Source organism: Scyliorhinus torazame, chromosome 5, assembly GCF_047496885.1.
Source record: "Scyliorhinus torazame isolate Kashiwa2021f chromosome 5, sScyTor2.1, whole genome shotgun sequence".
In the NCBI taxonomy this organism is placed as follows: Eukaryota; Metazoa; Chordata; class Chondrichthyes; order Carcharhiniformes; family Scyliorhinidae; genus Scyliorhinus; species Scyliorhinus torazame.
In genome coordinates, this window is record NC_092711.1 from 153,959,327 (window position 1) to 153,987,317 (window position 27,991).

Consider the following 27,991-nt stretch of genomic DNA (forward strand, 5'->3'; position numbering starts at 1 on the left):
TACATTCCTCTTAGCAAAACTTTAATGGAAATTAAACAAAATGAATAAAGTTCATGCTACTAACCTAACACTATGATTGGTAATTATTTAAGTTCTAATCCCATTCTACATTCAGTTCCACCCAACGGTTCCCTTGCACACCAGTTGACGAGGACCCAGGTTCGATCCCGGCCCCGGGTCACTGTCTGTGTGGAAATTGCACATTCTCCCCGTGTCTGCGTGGGTCTCACCCCCACAAGCCAAAGTTGTGCAGTGTAAGTCGGTTACCAATGCTAAATTGACCCTTAACTGAAAAAAAAAATTGTGTACTCTGAATTTATTTATTATTAAAATCTGTATGAATATTGGCCTCGGGGGCATTATACAGGAGACGAATCCAGGAGGCAAATGTATGACCGATTGCAAATTTCCCCAAAATCTCAAATAAATAGTTCCATTCCAGCCTATCAAATGTTTTTCAGCATCCAAAGACACAATGACCTCAGGCTCCAGAGCAGTGGAGGGGGAGAGGACAATGTTTAAGAGGCGTTGAGCATTGGCCGACAACGGCCATCCCTTCACAAAGCCTGTCCAATCTTCAGGCACGATAACTGGGAGACACGGCTCCAGCTGGAACGACGCCCTCAGCCAACAGCTTAACATCGGTGTTCAGAAGTGAAATGGGTCGCTACGACCCACCTTCTACTGGGTCTTTGTCCCCCTTGAGGAGCAAAGAAATTGAGGCTCGAGTGAGGGTCAGGGGTAGTGACCCCCTGCACAGCGAGTGGTTAAACATGTCCATTAACAAAGGTATGAGCTGCTCCGAGAACATTTCTAAAATTCAGCTGGGAAGCTGTCCGGACCTGGGGCTTTGCCAGATTGCAGCTGCCCAATACACATCAATATTCCTGCCCGGCACAGGGGGGAATCCAATTCCCATCTCCTGCCTCCCTCTCCGGTCGGGAAATGTAAACCATCCAAAAAAACCATCATACCTGATGTGTTTGGAGGCTCCGACTCATACAGCTCACGGTGATATGAACCGAAAGCTGCATTAACCTGGAGAGGAGCTGATCCAGGTTACCTTCCTTATTCCGAAGGTGATCAGCCTTCTCCCCATGTTTGTGCAAGGTGTCCCTGGAACACCGTAACTGACCCACAGCCTTATCCATAGATACCAGTTCAAATTGGAGCTGTAATTTCTTCCTGTACGTCAGTCGCTCCGGTGTTGGGACAAGTGAATATTGGCGGTCAACTTCCAAAATGGAGTCCACCAGTCTTTGTCGCTCCAATCTCTGTTTTCATGGTGTGAGCTTTGTGTGAGATCATTTCCCCCATGATTACATCTTTAGGGCCTCCCAGAGTGTGGAAGGAGATATTGACTCTGATTTGTTGAGCTTTGGCCGCAGACAACCACTCACAACATTTGTCATCAGACCTCAGCGTGGTGTCGAGTCTCCAAGGTGGGCGTTGGGAAGGGCCAAAATCAACAAAATGAGGGGCGCGGTCAGAGAGGACAATTGCCGAATATTCGACTGCCGCCACTGAAGGGAGGAGGGACTTAGCAACAATAAAACATCAATTTGGGAATAACAAGACTCCACTAAAATTATACTTAAGCTCCTATTCACAAACTTACCCAGTCAGAATGAACATGGTTCAGTCCTGGATGTGATTAACAGCAGCAATAACAGCAGAATCCAACCCCTGTCATCACTTGTGAACCCGCTGGTGTCTCCGCAGGTGTGTTGACTGAGTGAATCCCTTCCCCCGCAACGTGAAGGTGACCGGCCTCTCCACGGTGTGAACTCGCTGATGTTTCTGCAGGCTGGATGAATTTCTGAATCCCTTCTCATAGATTTCATAGAATTTACAGTGTAGAAGGAGGCCATTCGGCCCATCGAGTCTGCACCGGCTCTTGGAAAGAGCACCCTACCCAAGGCCAACACCTCCACCCTATCCCCATAACCCAGTAACCCCACCCAACCCTAAGGGCAATTTTGGACACTAAGGGCAATTTATCAACCCCAATCCACCTAACCTGCACATCTTTGGACTGTGGGAGGAAACTGGAGCACCCGGAGGAAACCCACTGAGGGCAGATGAATGGCCTCTCCCCACTGTGAATTTGTTGGTGTCTCCGCAGGCTGGATGAATGTCTGAATCCTTTCCCACACTGAGAGCAGGTGAATGGCTTCTCTCCAGTGTGAATTCGCTGGTGTATCCGCAGTGTGGATAACTGAATAAATCCCATCCCACACTGAGAGCAAATGAATAGCTTCTCCCCAGTGTGAACTCGCTGATGTTTCCACAGGGTGGATGAATGTCCGAATTCGTTCCCACACTGAAGGCAGGTGAATGGCTTCTCCCCAGTGTGAACCCGCTGGTGTGTCTGTAGGTGGGATAACTGAGTGAATCCCTTCTCACACTGAGAGCAGGTGAACGGCCTCTCCCCAGTGTGACTGCGTCGATGAGATTCCAGCTCTGATGGGAAACTGTATCCCTTCCCACAATCCCCACATTTCCACGGTTTGTCCATGTCTTGGGTCTCCTCGTGTCTCTCCAGGTCCAACAGTCAGTTGAAACCTCGTCCACACACACAACACGTGTACAGTCTCTCCCCGCTGTAAATGGTGCGATGTGTTTTCAGGCTGTGTAACTGGTTAAAGCTCTTTCCACAGTCAGTGCTCTGGAACACTCTCACTCGGGTGTGTGTGTCTCGGTGCTTTTCCAGTCACACTGATGGTTAAAATCTTTTGAAGTCAACAGGTCGGGCAAACATTTCTCCTTCCAGATTTAATGGTCGATGAACCGAGTGACTGTCAGATCTAGACGTGATGTTTGAGATTTCTGTCTGTAAATCCTATCCTTTTAACATCCTGTAAAAGGAGTTTACAAAAGACATTATTGTCAGTACAGGGTAGAAATTCAGAACAGATTATTTTAATTTCTTTGGAACATTCTTTCCTCTCTCATTCCCAAAAGCTGTAAATCTCCGCCCCACACACTCTCCCTCCATTCTCACTCGGCTGTATCTAATATTCACCCTCCCAATTCTCCTGAAGATGCTGATTCAGGCTGATTGACAGATCCATGCTCACTGCTTCCTGTCCTGGACACAGAGATCATAAGAAATAGGAGCTGCAGTTGGCCATTCGGCCCATCGAGCCTACTCGACCATTCAATGAGATAATTGGCTGACCTACCTCAGCACCATTTTCCCAAACTATTCCCCAGTTCCCTCGATCTCTTCAATATCGAGAAACCTATCAGTGTCTGTCTTGAAAATACTTGATGACTGAGGCTTCACAGTCCTCTGGGGTAGAGAATTCCAAAGTTTCACCACATCCTCGAGTGAAGAAATCCCTCCTCATCTCAGCTTTCTCTCCATTTTCCTGCCTTTTCCCCATAACCCTCGACCACCTCGCAGGTTTCGATGGGGGAGCGGTGATGGTGAGCGTGCCTTTTGTTTCTCTTTGTTTGTGGCTAAGAGGATGGGGGAGGGGTGGACTGTAAGGGCGGAGGGAAGTCAGCGGCCTTGGCCGGGGGCCACCATGCTAGCTGGGCGGGCTAGTTAACGGGGGTGAAGTGGGCAGTTGGCAGGAGGAAGGGGTGGGGTGGGGGGGTGGGGGGTGATTGAGTTGTTTTTTTGTTTGGGTGATGGGGGTGGGGGGGGGGGGGGGGAAGAGGGTTTCTGAATTGACTGCGGTTGGTGTGGCGCAGTTGGGAAGGGAGAGATGGCGGCAGATTTCGGAAGGCGGGTCTGGTGACCCGGGTTGGGGGCTGGCTTAAAATGGGATCTGGCTGATCGGCAAGGGAACCCCCCCCCCCCCCCCCCCCCCCCCCGCCCAGGCTGGTCAGGTGGAACGTGCGAGGGTTGAATGGGCCGATTAAACGGTCACATGTTTTTGCGCATTGGAGGAGCCTGAAGGCGGATGTTGTGTTCTTGCAGGAGACAATCCTGAAGTTGGGGGATCAGACGAGGCTGAGGAAGGGGATGGTGTGGCAGGGGTTCCACTCGGGGTTCGACATGAAGACGAGGCGGTGGTGGTGTTGGTTAATATGACAGTGGCTTTTGAGGTGGGGAGCATCTTGGCCGATTGGAGGGGTAGGTGTGTGACCGTCAGTGGGAAGTTGGGGGGGATGCCGGTATTCCTGATTAATGTCCAGAATTGGGACGAGGTTGACTTTATGAGGCGGGTGTTAGGGAAGATCCCAGACCTGGACAATGCACCGGATGATTATGGAGGGTAATGTTGATACGATCCTGGATCCGAGTTTGGATCGGTCGAGTTTTAAGTCGGAGGGGGGAGGAGGGTCATGAAGCACCTCAGGGGGTGGACCCACAGAGGTTTGGGAGGCCGAGGGAGAAGGAGTTTTCGTATTTCTCCCGTACGCACCGGGTGTATTCCCGGATCGACAGTTTTGTTATGGACAAGGTGCTGTGGGCCAGGGTGGCCGACTCGGACTACTCGGTGATTGTGGTTTCCGGCCACGTGCCGCACTGGGTGGATTTGTGGGTGGTGAAGCGGGAGGCCCAATGGCCGCAGTAGAGGTTAGATGTGGGGCTATTGGCGAATGAGGGAGTGTGTGAGCGAGTGACGGCTTCCACACGGGGCTATGTGGAGTTCAACGACACGGGGGAGGTCATAGCCACCACGCTGTGGGAGGCACTTAAGGCAGCAGTTAGGGGGGAATTTATTTCAATCGATGTGCATAGAGAGAGGGTGGAGCGTGAGGAGAGGGCGACGCTGGTAGGGGATATTCTGAGGGTGGATCAGAGGGACTCGGTGGCACTGGAGGAGAGGTTGTTAAAGGAGAGACAGAGGCTCCAGATGGAGTTTTGGTTGGTGTCCACGGGGCAGTTGCGGAGGGCCAGAGGGGCAGTGTATGAGTGGGGAAAAGGCGAGCAGGATGCTGGGCCATCAGCTGAAGAAGCAGGCAGCGGCGAGGGAGATTGGAACAGTGAGGAACGAGAGGGGCATCTGGAGGGGGTGAATGGGGCATTTGAGGCCTTCTATAGGAGGCTGTACGTGATTAAGCCCCAACCAGGAAGGAGAGGTCGAGACGGTTCCTGGATGGGTTGGAGTTCCCCAAGGTGGAGGGGGTGAGGGTTTGGGGCTGAAGGAGGTCTGTGTGTATGTGTATGGGCCCCGTGGGTGAAGCAGGTGTTCCTGGAGATGGGATGGGAGGGGGCGGGGTGTTGCTGAATTTGACAAATTATTATTGGGTGGCGAACATTGCGATGGTGAGAAAATGGGTGATGGAGGAGAGATCGGTGTGTGGGTGGGTGGAGGTAGCATCGTGTAGGGGCACGGGTTTGAGGGCACAGTTGTTGGCACCTTTTCTGTTCTCCCCGGTCAGGAACTCCGTGAGCCCGGTGGTGGTTTCAGCGTTTTGGGTGTGGGGTCAGTGCTGGCAGCATTTCGGGCTGGAGGACATGTCGGTGTGGGCACCGATACCTGACAACCACAGCTTTGTGCCGGCGGGGCTGGATACGAGGTTCCGGGGGTGGCGGCAGGTCGGAGAGAGAACTTTAGAGACTTGTTCACAGGGGGGAAATTTGCGAGACTGGAGGAGTTGGAGGAATTGTGAGAGTTGCCAAAAGGGAACGGCTTTAGGTTCCTGCAGGTGAGATATTTCTTGAGGAGAGAGGTGCTGTTCTTCCCGGGGCTGCCGCCTCCGGTGTTGCAGGACAAGTTCAGAGGATGATATAGGGGAGGGGACGGTATCGGATATCTACAGGGAATTGATGGAGAGGGTGGGTGCCCCGGGGGAGGAGATTAAGAGCAAATGGGAGGAGGGGTTGGGAGGGGAGGTGCAGCCGGGACATGGGCCGAGGTCGTGCGGAAAGTGAATGCGTCCTCGCCGTGTGCGAGGTTGAGCTCATCCAGTTTAAGGTGGTGCATAGGGCCCACATGATGGTGGTGAGGATGAGCCGGTTCTTTGCGGGGGTGGAAGGTGGGGAGGCCGTGTGCGGAGGGCCCGTGAATCACGTTCACATGTTCTGGGCGTGTCTGAGACTGAGGGGTTCGGGCAGGGGTTCTCGGATGTTATGGGTGTGGGGGTGGCCCTGGGTCCGGAGGTGGCGATATTCGGTGTGTCGGAGGATGCGGGACTCCAGGTGGGGAGAGGTGCCGATGTTTTGGCCTCTGCGTCCTTGATAGCCCGGAGACGGATTTTGTTGTGCTGGCGGGACTCGGAGCAGCCAGAAGCAGGAATGTGGGTGAGCGACCTGGCAGAATGCCTGCGGCTGGAGAAGGTCACGTTCACTTTGTGGGGGTCAGTAGAGGGGCTCACCCGGAGGTGGAAACCTTTAATTGAACATTCGGTGCTCACCAATGGTTTACAGTCGTTGAATTTTGAGCTTGAGAGAGGGACTAGACAGGGCTGCCCTATGTCTCCTTGTTGTTTGCGTTGGCCACTGAGCCCTTGCCGGAGGATCTTTCATCGGAGGCTCTGATATCAGGACTGGAGGGTGGGGTGAGGCAGCACAAGATCACTCTGTGTGCAGATGACGGGCTGCTGTTTGTGTCGACCTCCAGTGTTTCAGTCCCGGCCATTATTGGAGTAGTGGATAGATTTTTTTAAAAAGTATTTTTATTCAGATTTTAGCATTTTAATGATTACAGCACAGAACATTACAAAATAAAAGCAACACAAAACCCCCAGACCCACCCCACCCCCAACACCCGAACCAACCTCCCAACCTCACTCCCTCCCCTCCCCACCTCATTCCCTCCCCACCTCATTCCCTCCCCTCCCCACCCCCTCCTCCCCCCTAGCAGTTGATGATAACCAGAACCAAAGTGAATTTATTAAATGGTAAGTTGGGGGTGGTTGAAATCAATTAAATTCCAGATAACACAAATCTTCAATTTTAAAACTTTCATTTCTATAGCACCTTTCACAACCACAGGATGTCCCAAAGTGCTGTGCACCCAATGAAGTGTAGTCACTGTTGTAATGTAGGAAATGCAGCAGCTAATTTACACACAGCAAGATCCCACACATAGCGGTGTGATAATGAGCAGATGATTTGTTTCTCGGGATGTTGATTGAGGGATAAATATTGACCAGGAGACTGGGGATAACTCCCCTGCTCTTCTTCAAAATAGTGACTGTGGGAACTTTTACATTCACCTGAGAGGGGCAGACAGGGCCTCAGTTTATTATCTTATTTGAAAGAAGGATGTTCTGACAGTGCAGCACTCCCTCATTGCTGGGATGAATATTGCTCTCAGGCCTCTACACTGAGATTTGAACCCACAACCTTCTGACTCCGAGGTGAGAGAGCTGCCCATTGGGCCACGACTGACACTATAGACAATACAAAGTTAGAAAGTGAAAGTTACCCTTTAAATCCCCTACCCTTTGCCTCCAGTGCTTAAATCTAGTAATAAACCCCAGGTATAAATAACCTGTCTGTGCGGAGTCTGCACATCCTCCCCGTGTGTGCGTGAGTTTCCTCCGGGTGCTCCGGTTTCCTCCCAGTCCAAAGATGTGCAGGTTAGGTGGATTGGCCATGATAAATTGCCCTCCGTGTCCAAAATTGCCCTTAGTGTTGGATGGAGTTACTGGGTTATGGAGATAGGGTGTGGAGGTGTTGACCATGGGTAGGGTGCTCTTTCCAAGAGCTGGTGCAGACTCGATGGGCCGAATGGCCTCCTTCTGCACTGTAAATTCTAGGATAATCTATGAACATGGATTTGACTGACAAATGTAGAAGTGTCGGTTTGGAGCCACAAGTTTTGACTTCCCATGTGAGCCTTGGGAACCTTTCTTTCTTTTAAATAAATTTAGAATACACAATTGTTTTTTCAATTAAGGGTCAATTTAGCATGTCCAATCCACGTAGCCGGCACATCTTTGAGTTGTGGGGGTGAGACCGACGCAGATACGGGGAGAATGTGCAAACTCCACATAAGCAGCGACTTGGGGCAGGATTGAACCTGGGGCCTTGGTGCCATGAGGCAGCAGTGTTAACCACTGCGCCACCATGCCGCCTCTCGGGCACATTTCTGTCTCTCTATTGCTCGTGTCAATGACAACCAGGCAACGGAGTTGAGGGCTGAATTTAGCTGAGAATAACGGGGCCTGCACCCCAGTTGGGAAACTGCTTTGCATTAATAGAGAGAGCCATGATGTGGAGATGCCGGCGTTGGACTGGGGTGAGCACAGTACGAAGTCTTACAACACCAGGTTAAAGTCCAACAGGTTTGTTTCGATGTCACTAGCTTTCGGAGCGCTGCTCCTTCACCTGATATTCATCTAATATTCACCCTCCCAATTCTCCTGAAGGTGCTGATTCAGGCTGATTGACAGATCCATGCTCACTGCTCCCTGTCTTGGACACAGAGATCTGAAAATCTTCATGTTGGCTTGCCAGACAGATATATGCCTACATAACTGGACTGAAAATGTGTGTAACATACAGACTGGATTTACTTCCTTTTCTTCAGTTGTTGTAAGTCACCAATGTTCCCCCAGAATGAGAAAATAAATGGAAAGGGGGAAATATGGATTTCCTCCCAGATGTTGCCCAGAGGGGGAAGCTTACCTCCAACTTCTGTGTTGTGACGTGACGTTAAAATGGAACACTGCCTGAAGCAGCCAATAGGAATCACTCTGCTCCGCAGTGACGTCCCGGGGTTCCAGTGCGCAGGCCCGGCGCGCGGATACGGGAGCCCCGCCCCCACCCATTCTTCCCACTCCCCCTGCAACTCCACGAGATGGTTTCCAGGCAACCGGCTGCTCCGGCCAGGGCGAGCATCCCCCGTGCCCTCCCTTTCTCCCCGGGACTGCGCATGTTCAAGTGTGAGGGGAAGCTGCGCATGTGCGGGGTAGAGGCCCCTCACTGACCTTCCTGCGCGGGCTTTGTGTGAATGTCCATTGAGCTTCACACAGACTGAAACCGCCTCCTGTCTCTAACATCTGTGAGTAAAACACTTTCTTTTCTCCCCCTTTCCATTTATTTTCTCATTCTCACCTTCAATTGGTCACTTGCAGCAACTGAAGGGAAAGGAAGTGAATCAGGGAGGATGCAGACTCTGGAAAGCTTGGTCCAGGTCTCTCTCTCTCTTAAACACATTGACATCCTTTGCTCACTCAGCTTGACACATTTATTTGTCTGGCTAAAAGGATGGTCTCTTCCCTAATGATCACAATTAAAGGGCTGGTTTCCCCAGGAGTTGGCTGACATTTAAGGGACAGTAAATTAATATCGGACAGAGATATGTCTCGTGTTGTTTCATGGTACAGATTAGATATCTTATTTATGGTTCAGTAATAAAGTATGTTTATTATTATTTCTAGTCTTGCTATGTTGTACTGTAGCTACATTATATATTCCAGTCATCTCTTCCCTCAGAGGGTTGATAGTCTCTGGATTTCTCTTCCAAAGGGACCACTGGAGTCTGGGGGTCATTGAATATTTTCAACGATTTGTTTGACAGATTTCTGATTGACGAGGGAGTCAAAAGTTGTGGGGAACAGGTAGGAAAATGGAGAGAGTGCTGAAGTGAGGAGGGATTTCCTCATTCGAGGATGTGGTGAAGCTTTGGAATTCTCTCTCTGGAGAGCTATTGATCCTCAGTCGTCAACTATTTTCAAGAAATTGATAGGTTTCTAGATGTTGAATATATAAAGGAATATGGGGGATAGTGGGGGAAGATGGTGCTGAGGTAGTTAGGCCAATGATCTCATAAATGTTTGAGCTAGCTTGATGGGCCAAATGGCTCGCTGCAGCTGCTACTTTTTATGGTCCCAGTGTCCTGGAGAGGAAGTGGCAACTCTGGATATGTCAATCAGCCTGAATCAGCACCATAAGGAGAATTGGGAGGGTTAATATTAGATACAGCAGAGTGAGAATGGAGAGAGAGTGTGTGGGACGGAGATGGTATTTGGGAACAGATGAGGAAAGAATGTTCCAGTGAAAGTAGAATTGTCTGTTCAGAGTTTCTGTCCTGTACTGACAGATGTCTTTTGTAATTTGTTTTTACAGGACATTGGAAGGGGAGGAAATACAAACAAAAATCTCAAACCAAATCTCTACATCTGACAGAGTCTCTCAATTCCTTGGGACCTGAATATTATCAGCCTTTGTATGTGGAAGGAGAAATCTTTGCCTGATCTGTCGGCTTCAAAATATTTCAAACCTCAGTGTGACTGGAAAAGCACCGAGACACATACACCTGAGTGAGTGTTCCAGAGCACTGACTGTGGAAAGAGCTTTAACCAGTTACACAGCCTGAAAACACATCACACCATTCACAGCGGGGAGAGACCCTACCCTTTTTCTCTGTGTGAACGAGACACAAACCATGGGGAAACCATGGAAATGTGGAGACTGTGGGAAGGGATACAAAGCCCCATCGGAGTTGGAAGCTCATCGACGCAGTCACACTGGGGAGAGGCCATTCACCTGCTCTAAGTGTGGGAAGGAATTCACTCAGTTCTCCCACCTGCAGACACACAAGCGAGTTCACACTCGGCAGAGGCCGTTCACCTGTTCTCAGTGTGGGAAGCGATTCACTCAGTTATCGCACCTGCAGTCACACCAGCGAGTACACACACAGGAGAGGCCATTTACCTGCTCTCAGTGTGCGAAGGCATTCTCTCACTTATCCAACTTACGGGTACATCAACGAATTCACACTGGGGAGAAGCCTTTCATCTGCTCCCAGTGTGGGAAGGGGTTCAGTGATTCATCCACCCTGCGAACACATCATCGAGCTCATACAGGGGAAAAGCCATTCATCTGCCCTTAGTGTGGGAAAGGATTCACTCACGTATCCAACCTGCGGATACACCAGCAAGTTCACACCGGGGAGAGGCCATTTACCTGCTCTCAGTGTGGGAAGGGGTTCATTGATTCATCCACCCTGTGGACACATCAGCGAGTTCACACCGGGGAGATGCCATTCATCTGCTCTCAGTGTGGGAAGGGATTCAGTGATTCATCGTCGCTGCAGACACACCTACGAGTTCACACCGGGGAGAGGCCATTTACCTGCTCTCACTGTGACAAGGCATTCAGTGATCCATCCCACCTACGGAGGTACCAACAAGTCCACAAGTGATTACAGGAATTGTATTCTGCTGTTGTTAATCCTGCTCTCAATTGCATCAAGGATGGCATTTCGTTAATTCTGCCATATTGTCAATAGCGATGGTTGGAGGGTTTCTTTCTGCTTGACTGACTGGACTAATAACTTTATTTCCAGTGGGCTGATGCTCTTTGAGCCTTGTTGTGAATACCTGGCTAAATTTCACAAAGATCAGATTGGAACCTCCCAAAGCATGCCACATTGTCATGAAGATGGGCTATGGTGGTATATGGTTCTTTTGTTTAATTTATCTGGGTGTTTCTCGCAGAAGAAAACTATCAGGGTATGAGGGACATGTTGTTTGAGGTGGACTGGGAAACCACATTAAATGGTTTGATGGGACACAGGCAATAGCTAATATTCAAGGAAGTATTATATATCTACCAGTGGGTCAGTTAACTCAGTTGGCTGGATGGCTGGTTCATGATGCGAAGGGGCCAACAGCACAACTTCATCTCCAGTACCGGCTGAGGTTATCCGTGAAGGGTCTAGCTTCTCAACATTGCCCATCACCTGAGGTGCATTGACCCTCAGGTTAAATCACCACCAGTCAGCTCTCTGTCAAAGCGGAGAGCCACCTATGGCCCTCTGGGATTTTGGAGACTTTCATATCACATCTATACAATAAATATAGATTTCTTTAAGGAACAGAAATCCAACAGAAGTGATGGAACCATGGCTAACAAGAAAAGTTAACGGTTCCATTAGAGCGAAGGAAAAGGCAGTGCATTCCAGACCGTCAGTGGGCTGATGCTCTTTGAGCCTTGTTGTGAATACTTGTTTTCAAATTTCACAAGGATCACCGAGTGAAAGGATGTTTGGAGGTAAGAATATATTTACTTCACATTTCATTTTGGAACCCCCCTAAATTATGCTCGTTGCCATAGAGATGGACAATGGTGATTACATGGTCCTTTGTTTAATTTATTCGGGTGTTTCTCACAGAAGAAAACTGCCAAGCTAAGGGGCAAGTTGTCTGTGGGAAACTGGAAAATTACAATAAAAGGCACGATGGTGGACAGGAAATTGCCAGCATTTAAGGAATTATTACCTGTTGACATTAAATATAGCTTGTTTTAAGGAACAAAAATTCCAAAAGGAACAGTTATGCGACCCTGACTAACAAGAAAAGTTAAAGATTCCATTAGATCAAAGGAAGAGACTCATAAAGTGGCCAAAATAGTAGCGGGCCTGAGGATTGGGAACTTGTTTTAGAATTCAGCAAAGGAGGACCAAGAAACTGATAAAGAGAAAATAGAATATCAGAGCAAACTGGGGAGAAACATAAAAACCGACTAGAAAAGCAACTTTAGGAATGTGAAAAGGAAAAGATTAGCAAAGACCAATGTGGGTCCATTCCAGGCAGAGACAGGAGAGTTTATAATGGTGGATAAGGAAATGGCAGAGAAACTAAACAATGTGTGTCTGTCTTCACAGAGCAAGATATTGAAATTGTCCCCGAAACACCAGAGAACCAAGGGACTAGTGAGCACGAGGAACTGAAAAAGTAGCACTGGAGAAATTCTCATAGAATTTATAGTGCAGAAGGAGGCCATTCGGCCCATTGAGTCTGCACCGGCCCTTGGAAAGAGCACCCTACTTAAGCCCACACCTCCACCCTAACCCCGTAACCCAGTGGTTGAAAGTTAATAAACCCCCAAAAGCTGATGATCCACATCCCAGAGTGTTGAAAGAGGTGGCTGTAGAGATAGTGGATACATTGGTGATCATCTTTCAAAATTCTATAGATTCTGGAATGGTTCCTGCAGATTGGAAGGTGGTAAATGTAACCCCACTATTTAAGGAGAGAGACAGAAAACGAAGAACCACAGACCCATTAACCTGACATCAGCAGGATGGAAAATGCTACAATCTATTATAAAGGATGTGATAACATACGAATTAGGAACAGGAGTAGGCCACTCGGCCCCTCGAGCCTGCTCCACCATTGAATAAGTTCAGAGCTGATCTGATTGTAACCTCAGCTTCACATTCCCGCCGACCCCTCTGATAACCTTTCACCCCCTTGCTTATCAAGAATCTATCCAGCTGTGCCTTCAAAGTATTCAGACTTTGTTTCCACTGCCCTTTGAGGAAGAGAGTTCCAAAGACTCCCAAGCCTCTGCCTCAAATGGGCAACTTGTTACTTTTAAAGTGACTCCAATTTCTAGATCCTCCCACAAGAGGGAACATCCTTTCCACATCCACCCTGTCGAGGCACCTCAGGATCTTATACGGTTCAATCAAGTCACCTAAACTCCATCGGACACAAGCCCAGCCTGTCCAATCATTCCTCATAAGACCAGCCTCCAATTCCAGGTATGAGTCCAGTCAACCTTCTCTGAACTGCTTCCAACACATTTCCATCATTCCTTAAATGAGAGCAATACTGTACACAGTGCTCCAGATGTGGTCTCACCAATGTCCTGTATAACTGAAGCATAACCTCCCTACTTTTGTATTCAATTCCCCTCACAAACAATAATTCTATTAGCTTTTCTAATTACTTGCTGTACCTGTATACTCGCCTTTTGTGATTCATGCTCTTGGACACCCAGATCCCTCTGAGTCTCAGAGCTCTGCAATCTCTGACCATTTAGATAATAAGCTTTTTTTATTCTTCTGGCCAAAATGGACAATTAAACATTTTCCCACGTTATTCTCCATTTGGCAGGTGTTATTCCACTCATTTAACATCTTCCTTTTTAACCTTATGTCCTCTTCACAATTTACTTTCCTGCTTACCTTTGTATCATTGGAACATAGCAGGGGTTGGCCATTCAGCCCATCAAGCCTGCTCTATCATTCAATACATTCATGGCTCATCATCCACTTCAATTCCTTTATCTCCACATCCCATTGTGTTATTGGTATTTAGAAAGCGGTCAGTCTCTACTTTAAACACACTCAATGACTGCACTTCCACAGCCCTCTTGAGTAAAGAAATGTATCCTCCGAGACCGGTCCTTGATTCCAGACTTTCAATTCCTTTAAGATCACCTCTCATTCTTCAAGATTCTGGAGACTGCACATCCAGTTTCCCCAATCTCTCTTCATAGGACAGTCCTGCCATCCCCGGAACAAGTCTGGTGAACCTTCATTGCCCTCCCTCTGTGGCAATACTATCTTTCCTAAGGTAAGGGGAGCAAAACTGCACACAGTACTCTAGCTGCGGTCTAACCTAGGTTCTACACTATTGAAGCAAGTCTTCACTTCTCCTGTACTCAAATCCTCTTGTGATAAAGGCCAACATCCCATTAACCTTCCTAATAACTTGCTGCACCTGTATGATAGCCTTCAGTGACTTATTGACAGGATGCCCAGGTCCATTTATACCCAGATCTCTTTACCCTCATTACCACTCACGTTAACTGCATACGAGGCTCAGGTCACACAGAATGAGACCATTCGGCCGATCGTGCTAATACAAGATCTGTGAAAGAGCCAACCAATTAATCCCATTGTCCAGAAATGTTCTTTTCGTTTCAAGGATCTGTCCAATTCCCTTTTGAAGAAAGAGTTGAATCTGTTTCTTGCACCCTTTTCAGGTAATGCACTCCTGATCACAACAACTTGCCTGTATTTTAAAAACAAATTATTCAGGATATAGTATGTTTAGATTTTCATTGAGAATTTCAGAGAGAATCAAAATATTACTCAAAATTAAACCTCAATCTTCATCAATCATTTTAATGAGGGGACCAACTGTAATATATCCCAAGTTTGAGGAAAATCTAAAAAAAAAAAATCCTTTTCTATAACATCATAGAACCTCCAAAAGATTTAGATTTTAGATTTAAATATACTGTTACGTGTACTGAGATACAATAAAAAGTATTGTTCTGCATAAAGTGCAAGCAGATCGTTCCATACATGGAAAACAGAGGACATGCAATAAATACACAATGTAAATACACAGACATCGGGTGAAGCTTAATGAATGTAGTGCTAAGTGTAGTCATTGTTGTAATGTACAAAACTGTAGGTAGGACTGGGAAATCCATTTAATTTTATAATTCCATATTCATGGCTATAAGTAACAAGGTCAAGGAAGTCATTTTAAACTCGTAACATCTAGCTTCTAGCACAGATTATGGAACATTTCTTTGTTAATCACATATTGATTTCATGTTAGAAGCCAGTCACAAAACAGTTGATTATGCAACAATGAACTCTGATTAAGTTATAATTCGCAAAACAATGTAATAGATTATATTGTAATGGCCAAATTATTGTTTTATAAATTAAGATTGTACAAACCCAAATGTTTCTAAACTGCAGAGCGAGCAGAAATTGTTTATACAAAGAAAGTATTCTGATAAATAGCGGGCTATCATATTCTATCTAAGTCTGACTCAAGAATAAGCTTATTATTCAACCTGATCAAGATTGGGAAAAAAAAAAAGAGGGCAGCACGGTGGCGCAGTGGATAGCACTGCTGCCTCACGGCGCCGAGGTCCCAGGTTCAATCCTGGCTCTGGGTCACTGTCCGTGAGGAGTTGCACATTCTCCCCGCAGGCTAAGCGGATTGTCCACGTTAAAATTGGCCCTTAATTGGGAAAACTGAATTGGGTACTTTAAATTTATTTTTCTTGAAATTTTTTTTTAATGAAAACAAAAATTAGAAAAGAAGAAAGCTATTGCCTTCCACAAACTGTCTTTTTAAACCAGTATATCTTGCATTAACCAAATGTATGAATTAGATTACTGTATTAATTAGCTACCAGCCAGTAGCAGTAATACCTAGTGAGCCTTAATCGATTTGCAACTAATGAATCCACTGTGAATCAGTAGTGATAGTGAAAGCTTGAATTTTATTTGCTGTAAAAATGTAAAAGCTTAATTGCTGTGTATGTAAAGAATGTGAAATGAAGATAAATGTACTGGCAAGAGAGACCTTCAAACTCTGATTAACCTCAACATTTGAAACTGTATGAATAAGGGATTGTACAGAATCAGATAAAGGGATAGTATCATAGAATTTACAGTGCAGAAGGAGGCCATTCAGCCCATCAAGTCTGGATCGGCTCTTGGAAAGAGCACCCTACCCAAGGTTAACACCTCCACCCTATCCCCATAACCCAGTAACCCCACCCAACACTAAGGGTATGAAACAGTTCTATTGTATTCCTGTCTAAGATAATGAGAGTAGGCAGTATAAGTAATTGGGGATCCAATTCAATTAATCTTGTGACCAAATTGACAATTATCATGTTACAACAGGCCCAACTCTGACATGAGTTAATGGACACTTTGGGGATAAAGGTAGAGGTTCCGAAGGTCTTCCTTGTTGGCCAAGTACTGAAGATTCCCGAGACCGAGTTCCGAGGAAATTACTGTCAAAGGAGCCAAACTCGCGAGGCTGAATTCCACAAGAATTACTGTCAAAGAAGGAGCCAGAGAGGGTTATGCTTCTACAGATTGATCACCCACATGAAGTTGTAAAAGTCAATGTCTGAAAGTTGTTCAGTAAATCATTTCATTTAATAAACTTTTAAATCCAGAGAATTCTGATCTTGCCTTAATTGGTTTGTCTGAACCAAAGTGAATTTATTAAATGGAAATTTGTGGGTGTCTGAAATCAATTAAGTTCCAGATAAAAGTTCAGATAATAGAAATCTTCAATTTAAAAACTTGCATTTCTATAGCGCCTTTCACACCTGAGGATGTCCTGTAGCCAGCTCAGATGGCCATGTGCAAAGGACCATGGGAATTATGGCCAACCCAGGACTCAGACAGACTCCGAGCTTGTGTGTGTATTTGCAACCCAGATAGCTAGACGCGATCGAAACCCCCGCTCGTTTGCATTCTAATGGCCCATTTCCCCAGAACAAAAGAACTGTACTCAGGTAACCGATACAGATACAGACTAAGTAACGCCACTCCCTTTGGTCAGGGAGCCCAAACAGCCAAGGTCAATGACCGCTGAGGACACGCCCAGCCATCAAGGCACCCGCCCCTTTAGGGGCCAAAATCGAAGGCAGTGATCGAAGCCTGTCGCATTATTGGGTCCAAGTTAAGGACCGCCCCAGAGCGCGAAATCCCAGAGGGATAAGAAGAGACACAGCCATGCTCGGTCTCTCTTGGATCCGGCCTATGCCAACCCAAATGCAGTATAACGACCAGACAGACAAGTTCAAGACCAACGATCGCTACCAGATGGATGGGCCCAGCAGAAAGAGCCACTTCTTCCACCTAGCCACACAAGATCCAGACAAAGGCCTTGTCCATCTGCATAGAGTCGGTTGCCCTGAAGCTAAGTAGAGGTTATTGTAGTTGTTAGGTGTAGTTTAACTTGTCGTGTTTTGTGTTGCATGTCGAAGTAATCCTTGTGCGTAAATAAACCATCTTTGAACTTGAACTGACTAACTGGTTGTGTGGTCCTTTGATCGATATCCGGTAAAGCCTTGTGGTGGTATCATTTGATATCTGGCGACTTTAAAGAGCATCATTATTAAAAAGAGCAACAGGCCCAACATACTTTACAGTCGATGAAGTACTTTTGAAGTGCAGTCACTGTTATAATGTATGAAACGCAGCAGCCAATTTACACACAGCAAGATCCCACACACAGCAATGTGATGATGAGCAGATGATCTGTTTTTGGTGATGTTGATTGAGGGATAAATATTGACCAGGACACCGGGGATAACTCCCCTGCTCTTCAAAATAGTGGCTGTGGGAACTTTTACACCCACCTGAGAGGGGCAGACAGGGCCTCAGTTTAACATCTTATTTGAAAGAAGGCTGTTCTGACAGTGCAGCACTCACTCCGTGGTCGGACCAGGAATGTTGGAACTGGTTTTTGTCCACAGGTCCCTGACTGGGTCTTAACTTTCTGACTCAGAGGTGAGAGAGCTGCCTACTGAGCTATGGCGGACACTAGTTAGAAAGGAAAAGTTATACTTTAAAACCCTCCACCCTTTGCCTCCGATGCCTAAGTCTAATAATTAAAAACTCCAGTATAAAAATATTTCACTGACAAATGTTGAAGTATTGATTTCGAGCCACAAGTTTTGACTTTCCACTTGCTCCTCTGCACCTTTCTGTCTCTATTGCTCATATCAATGACAGCCGGGAGATGGAGCTGTGGGCTGAATTTAGCTGAGAAAAACGGGGTCTGCATCCCAGTTGGGAAACTGCCATGTGTGTCGCACTAATTCAGAGTCAGGTAGGCGCTGGAGGACTGACTGGGAAATGGGCCTCCAACCAATTGTTACATCGGTCACTATTCCGATCCCAGACCAGACCCCAACAGTGGCTGAGATACTGGACCAAAACCCCAATATTTCAGTTTATTTGTCAGACTGTGCGGAAAGAATGATTCGCTCCAGGAGTGATCACATGAAGAAATAGGGCTTGGTTATTTTTAAAATAAAATTTTATTATGGCGACAATATTAAACATTTTAACATCACACCCAAAAACAACAGCTTACAATTACCCATTTAACCACAACTACTGAATCTCTCATTAAACAACAGGAAAAGAAAGATACAGCTCTCAATCTGTCTCACTGTGGGAGAATTGTGGACCGAGAATTCAACTCCTCCAAATCTTTCCCCAAAAACTGCTCTCTAAAGATTTTTAAAATGTCTTTCTGCCTTCCTTGGTTCCACCCAGCTATGACCTCATCTCCCCAAGCTGGAAAACAAATGATCCCTGACGGCTGCAAAGTACATTAATTCCACAAGTACTATCCCAGTCAAACCACAGTCCATTAGCCCAGACTGCAAAACACATTCCTTTGTCAATTTCACCTTCTGGCGACTAAAAACACCCAGGCCCTGCAAAACAGGATCCTTCTTTAAAATAAAAACAGGACCACTGCAGTGAATCGCAACGAGCCTCAAAAATAGTCAGCCCACTGGAGGCAGAGGTGTTAGACCGGCCAGTCCAGCAGAAAGAAACCCTCCAATCATCACCATTCACCAGATGTCAGAATGAACAAAATGCAGTCCTGGATGTCAGTGAGAGCAGAAACAATAACAACGGAGCCAACATCTGTAATTTATTGTGAACTTGTTGGAGTCACAATAGGTGTGATGAATCACAAAACCCCTCCCCACATTGAGAGCAGATGAATGGTCTCTCCCCATAATTAACTCGCTCGTGTCTCCGTAGTTGGGACGGATCATTGAATGTCTCCCCTGCTCAGAGCAGGTGAATGGCTTCTTCCGGGTGTGAACTCGCTAGTGTTCCTGCAGGGTGTCTGGATATCTGAATCCTTTCTCTCACTAAGAGCAGGTTAACACCTTCTCCCCTGTGTGAACTCGCTGGTGTCTCTGCAGGTGGGATAACTGAGCGAATCCGTTCTTACACTGAGAGCAGATGAACGGCCTCTCCCCAGTGTGAACTCGCTGGTGTTTCTGCAGATCGGATAACTGAGCGAATCCGTTCTTACACTGAGAGCAGATGAACGGCTTCTCCCCAGTGTGAACTCGCTGGTGTCTCCGCAGGCTCGATGAAGTAGTGAATCCCTTCTCACACAGAGAGCAGGTGAACGGCCTCTCCCCAGTGTGAACTCGCTGGTGTGACTGCAGGGCAGATAACTGAGCGAATCCCTTCTCACACTGAGTGCAGATGAATGGCCTCTCCCCAGTGTGCACTCGCTGGTGTGTCAGCAGGTCAGATGATTGACTGAATCCCTTCTTACACTCAGAGCAGGTGAACGGCTTCTCCCCAGTGTGTACTAGCTGGTGAATCCGCAGACTCCTTAAAGTAGTGAATCCCTTCTCACACTCAGAGCAGATGAACGGCCTCTCCCCGGTGTGAACCCGCTGGTGTTTCCGCAGGTCGGATGATTGAATGAATCCCTTCCCACACACAGAGCAGGTGAACAGCCTCTCCCCGGTGTGAACACGCTGGTGTTTCCGCAGGTCGGATGATTGAATGAATCCCTTCCCACACACAGAGCAGGTGTATGGCCTCTCCACGTTGTGAACTCGCTGGTGTCTCTGCAGCCTTGATGAAGTAGTGAATCCCTTCCCACACACAGAGCAGGTGAATGGCCTCTCCCCAGTGTGAACTCGCTGGTGTGTCTGCAGGTGGGATGATTGAGTGAATCCCTTCTCACACTGAGAGCAGGTGAACGGCTTCTCCCCGTTGTGAACTCGCTGGTGTCTCTGCAGGGTGGATAACTGAATGAATCCCTTCCCACACACAGAGCAGGTGAACGGCCTCTCCCCAGTGTGAATGCGCCGATGAGTTTCCAGTGCAGATGGAACCCTGAATCCCTTCCCACAGTCCCTACATTTCCAACATTTCTCCAGGGTGGGGGTGTCCTCTTGTCTCTCCAGGTTTGTCGATCAATTGAAGCCTCGTCCACACACAGAACACGTGTACGGTCTTTCCCGACTGTGAATGGTGTGATTTTTTTTTCAGTCTGTGTAACTGGTTAAAGCTCTTTCCACAGTCAGTGCTCTGGAACACTCTCACTCGGGTGTGTGTGTCTCGGTGCTTTTCCAGTCACACTGATCTTTTGAAGCCGACAGAAAAGACAAACATTTCTCCTTCTAGATTCTAAGTCCGGTGATACTCAGTTCCAAGGAATTGAGAGACTCAGTCAGATTGAGACGTGACGTTTGCGATTTCTGTCTGTAATTCCTCCTCTTCTAATATCCTGTAAAAACAATTTACAAAAGTTACTTTTCTTCTCCTCATTTTGGAGAAGGTATCCTGAGGGTAACGACAGTCTGGCCGTGGGGTTAATCCTCCGGGTCCTCAGTCTTATTGAGGAATGTCCCCTTGGGTCTATTGTGGTGGTGATTCTTTTGTATTTTTGTTATTATGGGAGGGTTTATGTGTTGTTGACTTTATCCTACTCTGGTACAGACAGGGCTTTTATCTGTGAAAGGAGCAGTTTGGGGAAACTTTGGTGCCTCTGGTGTAAAGAGAGTTGGAGGAGGGGGTAATGGCGCACGCCCGATTGTGTTCTCACTGTCGCCTAACTAATGGCAGCAGTTAATCTGCAAATTTTCTCAGGGAATGTACGGGACATCCATCACCCAATCAGAAGGAAAAAGATCCTCTCCTTTCTTAAGGAGAAAGTCGACATAGCTTTATTGCAGGAAACCCATCTGGTGATGAGGAACACTTTCAATTGAGGCGGGTTTGGGTGGGGCACGTTTTCTGCCTCCATTCAGTCAAGTAGCAAGGGTGTGGAAATGCTTATTAATAAAAATATCACTTTTAAGGTTGAAACCGGCATCAAGGACAAAGAAGGTGGATATGTGATCATTAGAGGTTCGGTGAATGAAGATGTTGTTTCAATAATGAATTTTATGGATCCCCAAATTACTCCCCGGAGTTCATTACTGAGGATTTTGCAGAGTTAGCTTCAATGAACGCTTTTGTGGTTGGTGACTTCAACTGCCACTTAAATCCTCTGGTAGATAAACTCCCGGTACCACCAACACCCCCATGCTGCAACCTTGGCCGTTGGCCTCGGCTTGCAATTTGATGACTGTAGGAATTTCAGAGTTTTTGTATTCTGGGTATTTGGCGCAGTCAGGGTTAAAAGCCTGAGTTAGTGTGTGTGACTGCTGCAGTCATGTTTCTAAAAGAAATCCTAGTTTGAAAGCCAACTAAGTTTTGGTGCCAAAGGTGCAATTAAAGCATCATAAAAAACATGGGCTAATGGAAAGTTGTTTGGATGAAGGGGATTCCCTGTGGAGTTAATTAGGTTTCAGCTTGGTAAGATGATGTCAGTACTGGGAGGAGCCACGGTATCAGGCGTTTTGCAGGAAAGCAGTGTTTTACTTGAGAATGAGTTGAAGATATGAGCAGAGGTCAAGCATCCCAGTTCAGTTGAAAAGATATGTCTGGAGCCAAATTAGCAGTTTCTTTCCAAGCAGAGTGGAATTAGAAGGTGAGCTGTAACAAGCTGAAACAGCTTCCGATGAAATACAGCCAGACTTTCTGCATGGTACTAACAAGATTCAGATCTTTTCTTTAAAGCAGTGACACAAGATCTCTCTTTCTCAAAGAACATCTCTGAGGGCTAACTTTGTTTCCTGGTGGATTGAGAGCTGACATGGTGTTTTTGTTGTTTGAGTGGGAATAAAGGTAGCAGTTAAGGGTTACTGTATTCATTGTATTGATTAGCATTGTTTCAGGGCTAATTGTCAGCTGTTTTCTGGTGTGATGTTAAATTTATTTTAATATTGTGTCAGTAATAAAGTTTGTTTTCATATAGCATGGCCCTATTGTTCGTGACATCACTCCTGGAGTGAGGTATCCTTTCCTCACAATCTTACAAAACACAAATAAAATATTGGGGTTTGTGTCCAGTATCTGAGCCACTGTTGGGGGTCTGGTCCGGGATCATAACAGTGAGGAGGTGGGTTATGTGGTTGTTTAGAGAACTTTGTACCCGAGGAGCAGAGATTTTACCTTCTTTCCAGCCCCACAGCAGTGTCAGACTAGAAACAACAACTTTTTTGTGCCGAGGACGATCCTACACCTGGTGTCCACTTGCACCACAGGGAGCATCGTAATCGCAGACCTTCCCTTTTTGTCTGGAGTTTCTGCTCGAGGGCTCACCCCCAGGTCGAGAATGTGGAGGTTTGGAGCCTCCCCGAGTTCATTTATTATGCACTTTCGGGAAGAGTTTGAGTTCATGGAATTTATAGTGCAGAAGGAAGTTCTTCCTTTTGGTTAACTTGACTCCTGGTATTTCCCCCTCCATTTTGTGGGAGACGTGTAAAGTTTATGCTCGGGGGCTGATCATTTCTCACACTGCTAATAAAAGGTGCAGAATGCTGGAGAACCAGCGGCGTCTGGAGGTTTGTTTGGCGATGGTGGAGGAGAATCATATGGAGGACCCGAGTAAGCTATTGCTGAAGGAGGTTAACGCAGCAAGAGTGGCTTTGGGCTCCCTATTTACTCAGCAGGTCGAGAAAAGTTGAAAGTTTGAGAGGTCGAAATTGTACCAGTTTGGGAATAAGCCGAGCAAATACTTGGTCCGTTTGACAAAGGGATGGAAAAGGGTCATGAAGACGGAGGAGATAAACAGGGATTTTGGGAATTCTATGCAGGATTATACAAGTCTGAGCAGTCTGGTAATGTGTTGGTGGGTGTGGAACAGTCGTTCTCTTCCCTGAAGCTTCTGGAGGCCTCAGAAAATCTGAATGCTCCCCTTTCTAGGGAAGAGGTGTCAAAGGCCATGAAGGAGCTGCAGCCGGGTAAAGCCCCGGGACCAGATGGCTGTGGGGTTTTATCGGGGGTTTGCGGATTTGTTATTGGACCCATTGGTAGATATGTGTTGTCACTCTTTTGACTCTGGGATACTGCCACCGTCTCTTCATGAGGTTAATATCTCTTTGATTCTGAAGGTGGACAAGGACCCAGAGGAGTGGGCCTCTCCTCACCCAATCTCTCTTTTGAATGTTGACTTGAAACTGCGATCTTATGTTTTGGCGATAAGGCTGGAGGACATCCTTCTGACAATCGTGCGGGAGGACCAGACTGGGTTTATACGGGGAAGAGTTTCCAGTAACAATGTTGGAAGGGAGCTGAATGTGATTCAGGCTTTTCAGAAATATGCATTGGATGGGCTGGTGATCTCCTTCGATGAGAGAAAGCTTTTCCTTGAGTTGAGTGGAATTATCTGGTGTATCCGCTGCGAGGCTTCGGGTTGGGTGAGGATTATATTGAGTGGATTCAATTGTTACATCACAGACCGGCAGCGGCGCTGCTCACCAATGGTATAAGGGTGTCGAAGTTTGAGCTTCAGAGAGGGACGGGACAGGGCTGCCCTCTGTCTCCCTTGCTGTTTGCGTTGTGTAGCCAGTTAAAATAGCTAACTCCCGATTTAGAATGGCTAACTCCCGATTTAAAATGCCGAACGGCAAAGGCTGATGAGAAAGTCAGCCAACAGGACACAAACAAGCAGCTGCGGGTTGAGTGTATATTTACCTCTGGCTGGAAAGGCCAGACGAGATCGATACCGGCAACCATCAGCATAACAAAACACCAGCCATCTGCATATTAATGAGCAATCCCCGGGAACAATGAGCAACATTTAGAAACATAAAGCCAACCCAGACTCCGTGGCGCCAGCAGAAGCCTACACAAAGGGAGGTGTGCGACCACCTCAAGACCGCCCATCGATCAAGGAATCACTCCAGCATTGGAGAAAATTGAACCAAGTGATTGGGACAAAGTCCAATCACTTGGAACCAGGTACAGGGTCCGCCCCGAAAGGCAGGAAGCCCCTGGGGACTATAAGAATACAGTCCAAGTTCAAATCGCTCTTCTTGACCGGGTTACTCAGCAACGCGAACCAACCCTTGACAGTGACCGGGTGTCCAGCCATCGCTGAAAACTAGTAAGTCTTACTTCAACGCTCGCTATGAGATAGGTGCTCCTAGCTACCAATCTGTACCAACTTCGAATCCCGCAGGCTCAGAACCCGAACGAAAGGCCATTCGTTTCCCTGACCTGGTGGGCCAGTTCCAAGTTAAGTATAGGCCTGTTAGTGGTAGAAGTAGCTTAGACGTAGAATTTATGCACGAGTAGTGATTACTGTGTATAATAAACGTGCTTTGATTTAAATCTTACTAAGCGGTGTATTGGATTATTGATCATTACTCGGACTTGAACCACATGGCGATATCAGAAAGATACCTGGCGACTCAAGAGCAAAGGTGATAAAACAACAAACAAACTAAGGCAAAAGTTAGCAACAGTTGGCCACTGAGCCCTTGCCGGAGGATATTAGATTTGATCCTCTGATATCTGGATTGGGGGGTGGGGTGAGGCAGCACAAGATCATGCTGTGTGCAGATGACGGGCTGCTGTTTGTGTCGATCCCAGTGTTTCAGGCCCGGACATTATTGGATAGATTTAGTATCCTCTCTCGTATCGAGATCAATTTTACTGAGTCTGAGGCCATGCCGGTGGGGAGAGGTTGAGGGGTAAGCCCCCTCCTCTTGCTAACTTCCCCTTCAGATGTGTCCCCCCCCCCCCCCCACACCATGCCATTTAAAAACCTGGGAATGTCAATGGCTCCTCGTTGAGACTGCTATATGGGGCCAACTTTCCAAAGCTGATGGTGACTATTAGGTGGGTCCTTGCCCAGTGGTCGGCTCTTCCGATTTCATGGTGAGGGAGGATCGCCTTCATTAAAGTGAATGTGTTGCCCAGATTGTTGTACCCTCTGCAGATGCTGCCTATGCTGCTGTCAACCAGAGTCGTTAGGGGAATTAATCAAATCAGGGCAGGGCCTACTCAGTTAATGGGTGGGAGTTGGGGAGAGTTACAGAACAAAGAGATCTAAGAGTACAGGTTTATAGCTCCTTGTAGGTGGAGTCGCAGGTGGACAGGATGGTGAAGAAGGCATTCAGTATGCTCGGTTTTATTGGTTAGAATATTGAATACAGGAGTTGGGATGTCTTGTTGAAGTTGGACAAGACATTGGTAAGACCACACATGGAATACAGTGTTCAGTTCTGGTCACCCTATTATAGGAAGAATATTGTTCAATGAGAAAGGGCGCAGAAGAGATTTACAAGGATGCTGCCAGGACTTGATGATCTGAGTTATAAGGAGAGGCTGGATAGGCTGGGACTTTTTTTCCCTGAGCGTAGGAGGCTTAGGTGTGATCTTATAGAGGTCTAGAAAATAATGAGGTGCATTGATAAGGAAGATAGCCAACATTTTTTCCCTGACGTAGAAGAGTCTAGAACTAGAGGGCATAGGTTTAAGGTGAGAGGAGAGAGATACAAAAAAAGAGACCAGAGGGGAAATTTCTTCACACAGAGGATGGTGAACATCTGGAATGGGCTGCCAGAGGCAGTGGTAGAGGAAGGTACAATTTGTCCTTTAAAAAGCAGTTAGACAGTTACATGGGCAGGGTGGGTAGAGAGGGATATGGGCCAAATGCTGGCAGGTGGGACTAGCTTAGCGATAGAAATTGGGCGGCATGGACTAGCTGGGCCGAAGGGCCTGGGTCCATGCTGTAAACATCTATAACTCTACCTGGAACAAAAAGAAACCTCGCCTCAAGTTTGTTAAGCTCCAATCGCTAAGGGAGGGTATGGTCTCCTGAAAATCAGGCTTCGTCAATTGGGCTCTCGTCTTATGGATTGGGTGAGGATGGACTAACATTCATCAGGCTCATTCGGAAGCAGACCAGTCAGTTCTCCCTCTATTAAAAACTGGCATAGGCTGATTATGGAATGCATTTCCATGCAATTTTTAATGTCTGTAATTCATTCTGAGTCTGATGCATTGGGTCAAGTACGGGACTCCCATCTCAAATACATAGGCTCCAATTTGACTGACTTGCTCCTCCTGGGCTTTCCATGAGTGAATTCAATTTAACTTAGGCTGGGAGTAGGGCACAGTGGTTAGTACTGCTATCTCAGCGCCAGGGACCCAGGTTCAATTCCAGCCTTGGGTGGCTGTCTGTGTGGAGTTTGCATATTCTCCTCGTGTCTATGTGTGTTTGCTCCGGGTGCTCTGGTTTCCTCCCACTGTCCAAAGATGTGCAGCTAAAGTGGATTGGTCACGCTAAATTGCCCCATATTGTCCAAGATGTGTATGTTAGGTGGGTTGACCATGATCAATGCACCGGGTTACGAGGATAGAATGGGGAGTGGGCTTCAGTGAAATGCTCTTTCTGAGGCTCACTGCAGACTTGAGGGGTGAATGGCCTTTTGCACTATAGGAGTTCTATGTCATCTATGTTGTGTTATTCATTTTAATTTGATTAAGCTGTTAGTCTGTTTGCAATATTTTTGGGTTTATAAACTGAATTGTTATCCTCCGTTTTTATATAATCTTACCTTCTTTCCCCATTCACTATTTTAACCTGTTAATTGGTTGTTCAATTAATCTAGCATTTCATCTTGAGGCTCTGGGCCCTCAAACATCCTGTTCCAAAATAATTCTGCAATATGCTGCTTGTATTTATGTTGGCAATATCTCTTGTCCCGCTTTGTGCCCATTTCCTACCACTTTTTCTGTTACTCTGTTGCATTCATCGTTTAAAACATGATTTTTAAAAATAACAATTTATTCAAAATCTGTCCAACTCATGCATGAATATATTCAATGACCCCCACACCCCACTGGCCCCTGTGGAAGAGAAATCCAGAGACTAATAATAATAACAGGTTAGGTGGATTGGCCTGGATAGGGTGGAGGTGTTAACCTTGGGTAGGGTGCAGACTCGATGGGCCAAATGGCCTCCTTCTACACTGTAAATTCTATGATAATCTATGATAGCGACAGTACAATATTACAAGGTTAGAACTAATAATAAATGTACTTTAATAGAGAACCATAAATAATATATCTAATCTGTACCATATAACATGAGACATGTCTCTGTCCGACATTAATTTACTGTCTTCTTAAATGTCAGCAATCGCCTGGAGAAACCACTGATTAATTGTGAACAGATAAATGTGTCAAGCTGAGGGAGCAAAGGAATGTCAATGTCTTTACGAGACAGAGAGAGGCCTGGGCCTTTCCAGAGTCTACACCCTCCCTGGATTCACTTCCTTCCCTTCAGTTGCTACAAGTGACCAATTGAAGGTCAGAATGAGAAAAGAAATGGAAAGGGGGAGAAAATAAAGTGTTTTACTCACAGATGTTGGAGACAGGAGTTTTCAGTCTGTGCGAGGCCCCAGTTTTGCTTCCGCATTCAGCCAACGGGGGAGCTGATTGGATGGTGGAAGAGAGTCCTTCCGGCTCACCAACTCTTCCCATTGGTCAGCAACCTTCCGGTGCACGCATTGGTATCCGCGGTGACGTCTCACGGTCCGAGTGCGGATACAGCAGCTCCGCCCCACTCCCCGAGACAAGGTTTCCAGGCAACCGGCTGACAACTCCGGCCAGAGCGAGAAGCCTCTCGGTGATCTTCCCCCCGGCCCGGGACTGCGCATGTCCAAGAG

The 27,991-nt window shown here is 46.8% G+C and overlaps 1 protein-coding gene, 1 long non-coding RNA gene and 1 pseudogene across 2 annotated transcripts; 1 reads left to right on the forward strand and 2 right to left on the reverse strand.

Annotated features, from left to right (window-relative positions):
* On the reverse strand, positions 1-27,961 carry LOC140420146 (uncharacterized). Its single transcript, XR_011946203.1, has 2 exons — positions 27,686-27,961; positions 1-2,858 (listed from the first exon to the last, which is right to left on the reverse strand). It is a non-coding gene; the product is annotated as an uncharacterized lncRNA (long non-coding RNA).
* On the forward strand, positions 8,711-17,061 carry LOC140420134 (uncharacterized; annotated as a pseudogene).
* On the reverse strand, positions 19,078-20,395 carry LOC140421550 (uncharacterized; the record flags this gene model as incomplete). Its single annotated transcript, XM_072506325.1, has 1 exon — positions 19,078-20,395. A coding segment is annotated over one exon (1,071 nt), but the record flags the coding sequence as incomplete, so codon positions are not given.
* Positions 27,962-27,991: the final 30 nt, after the last annotated feature.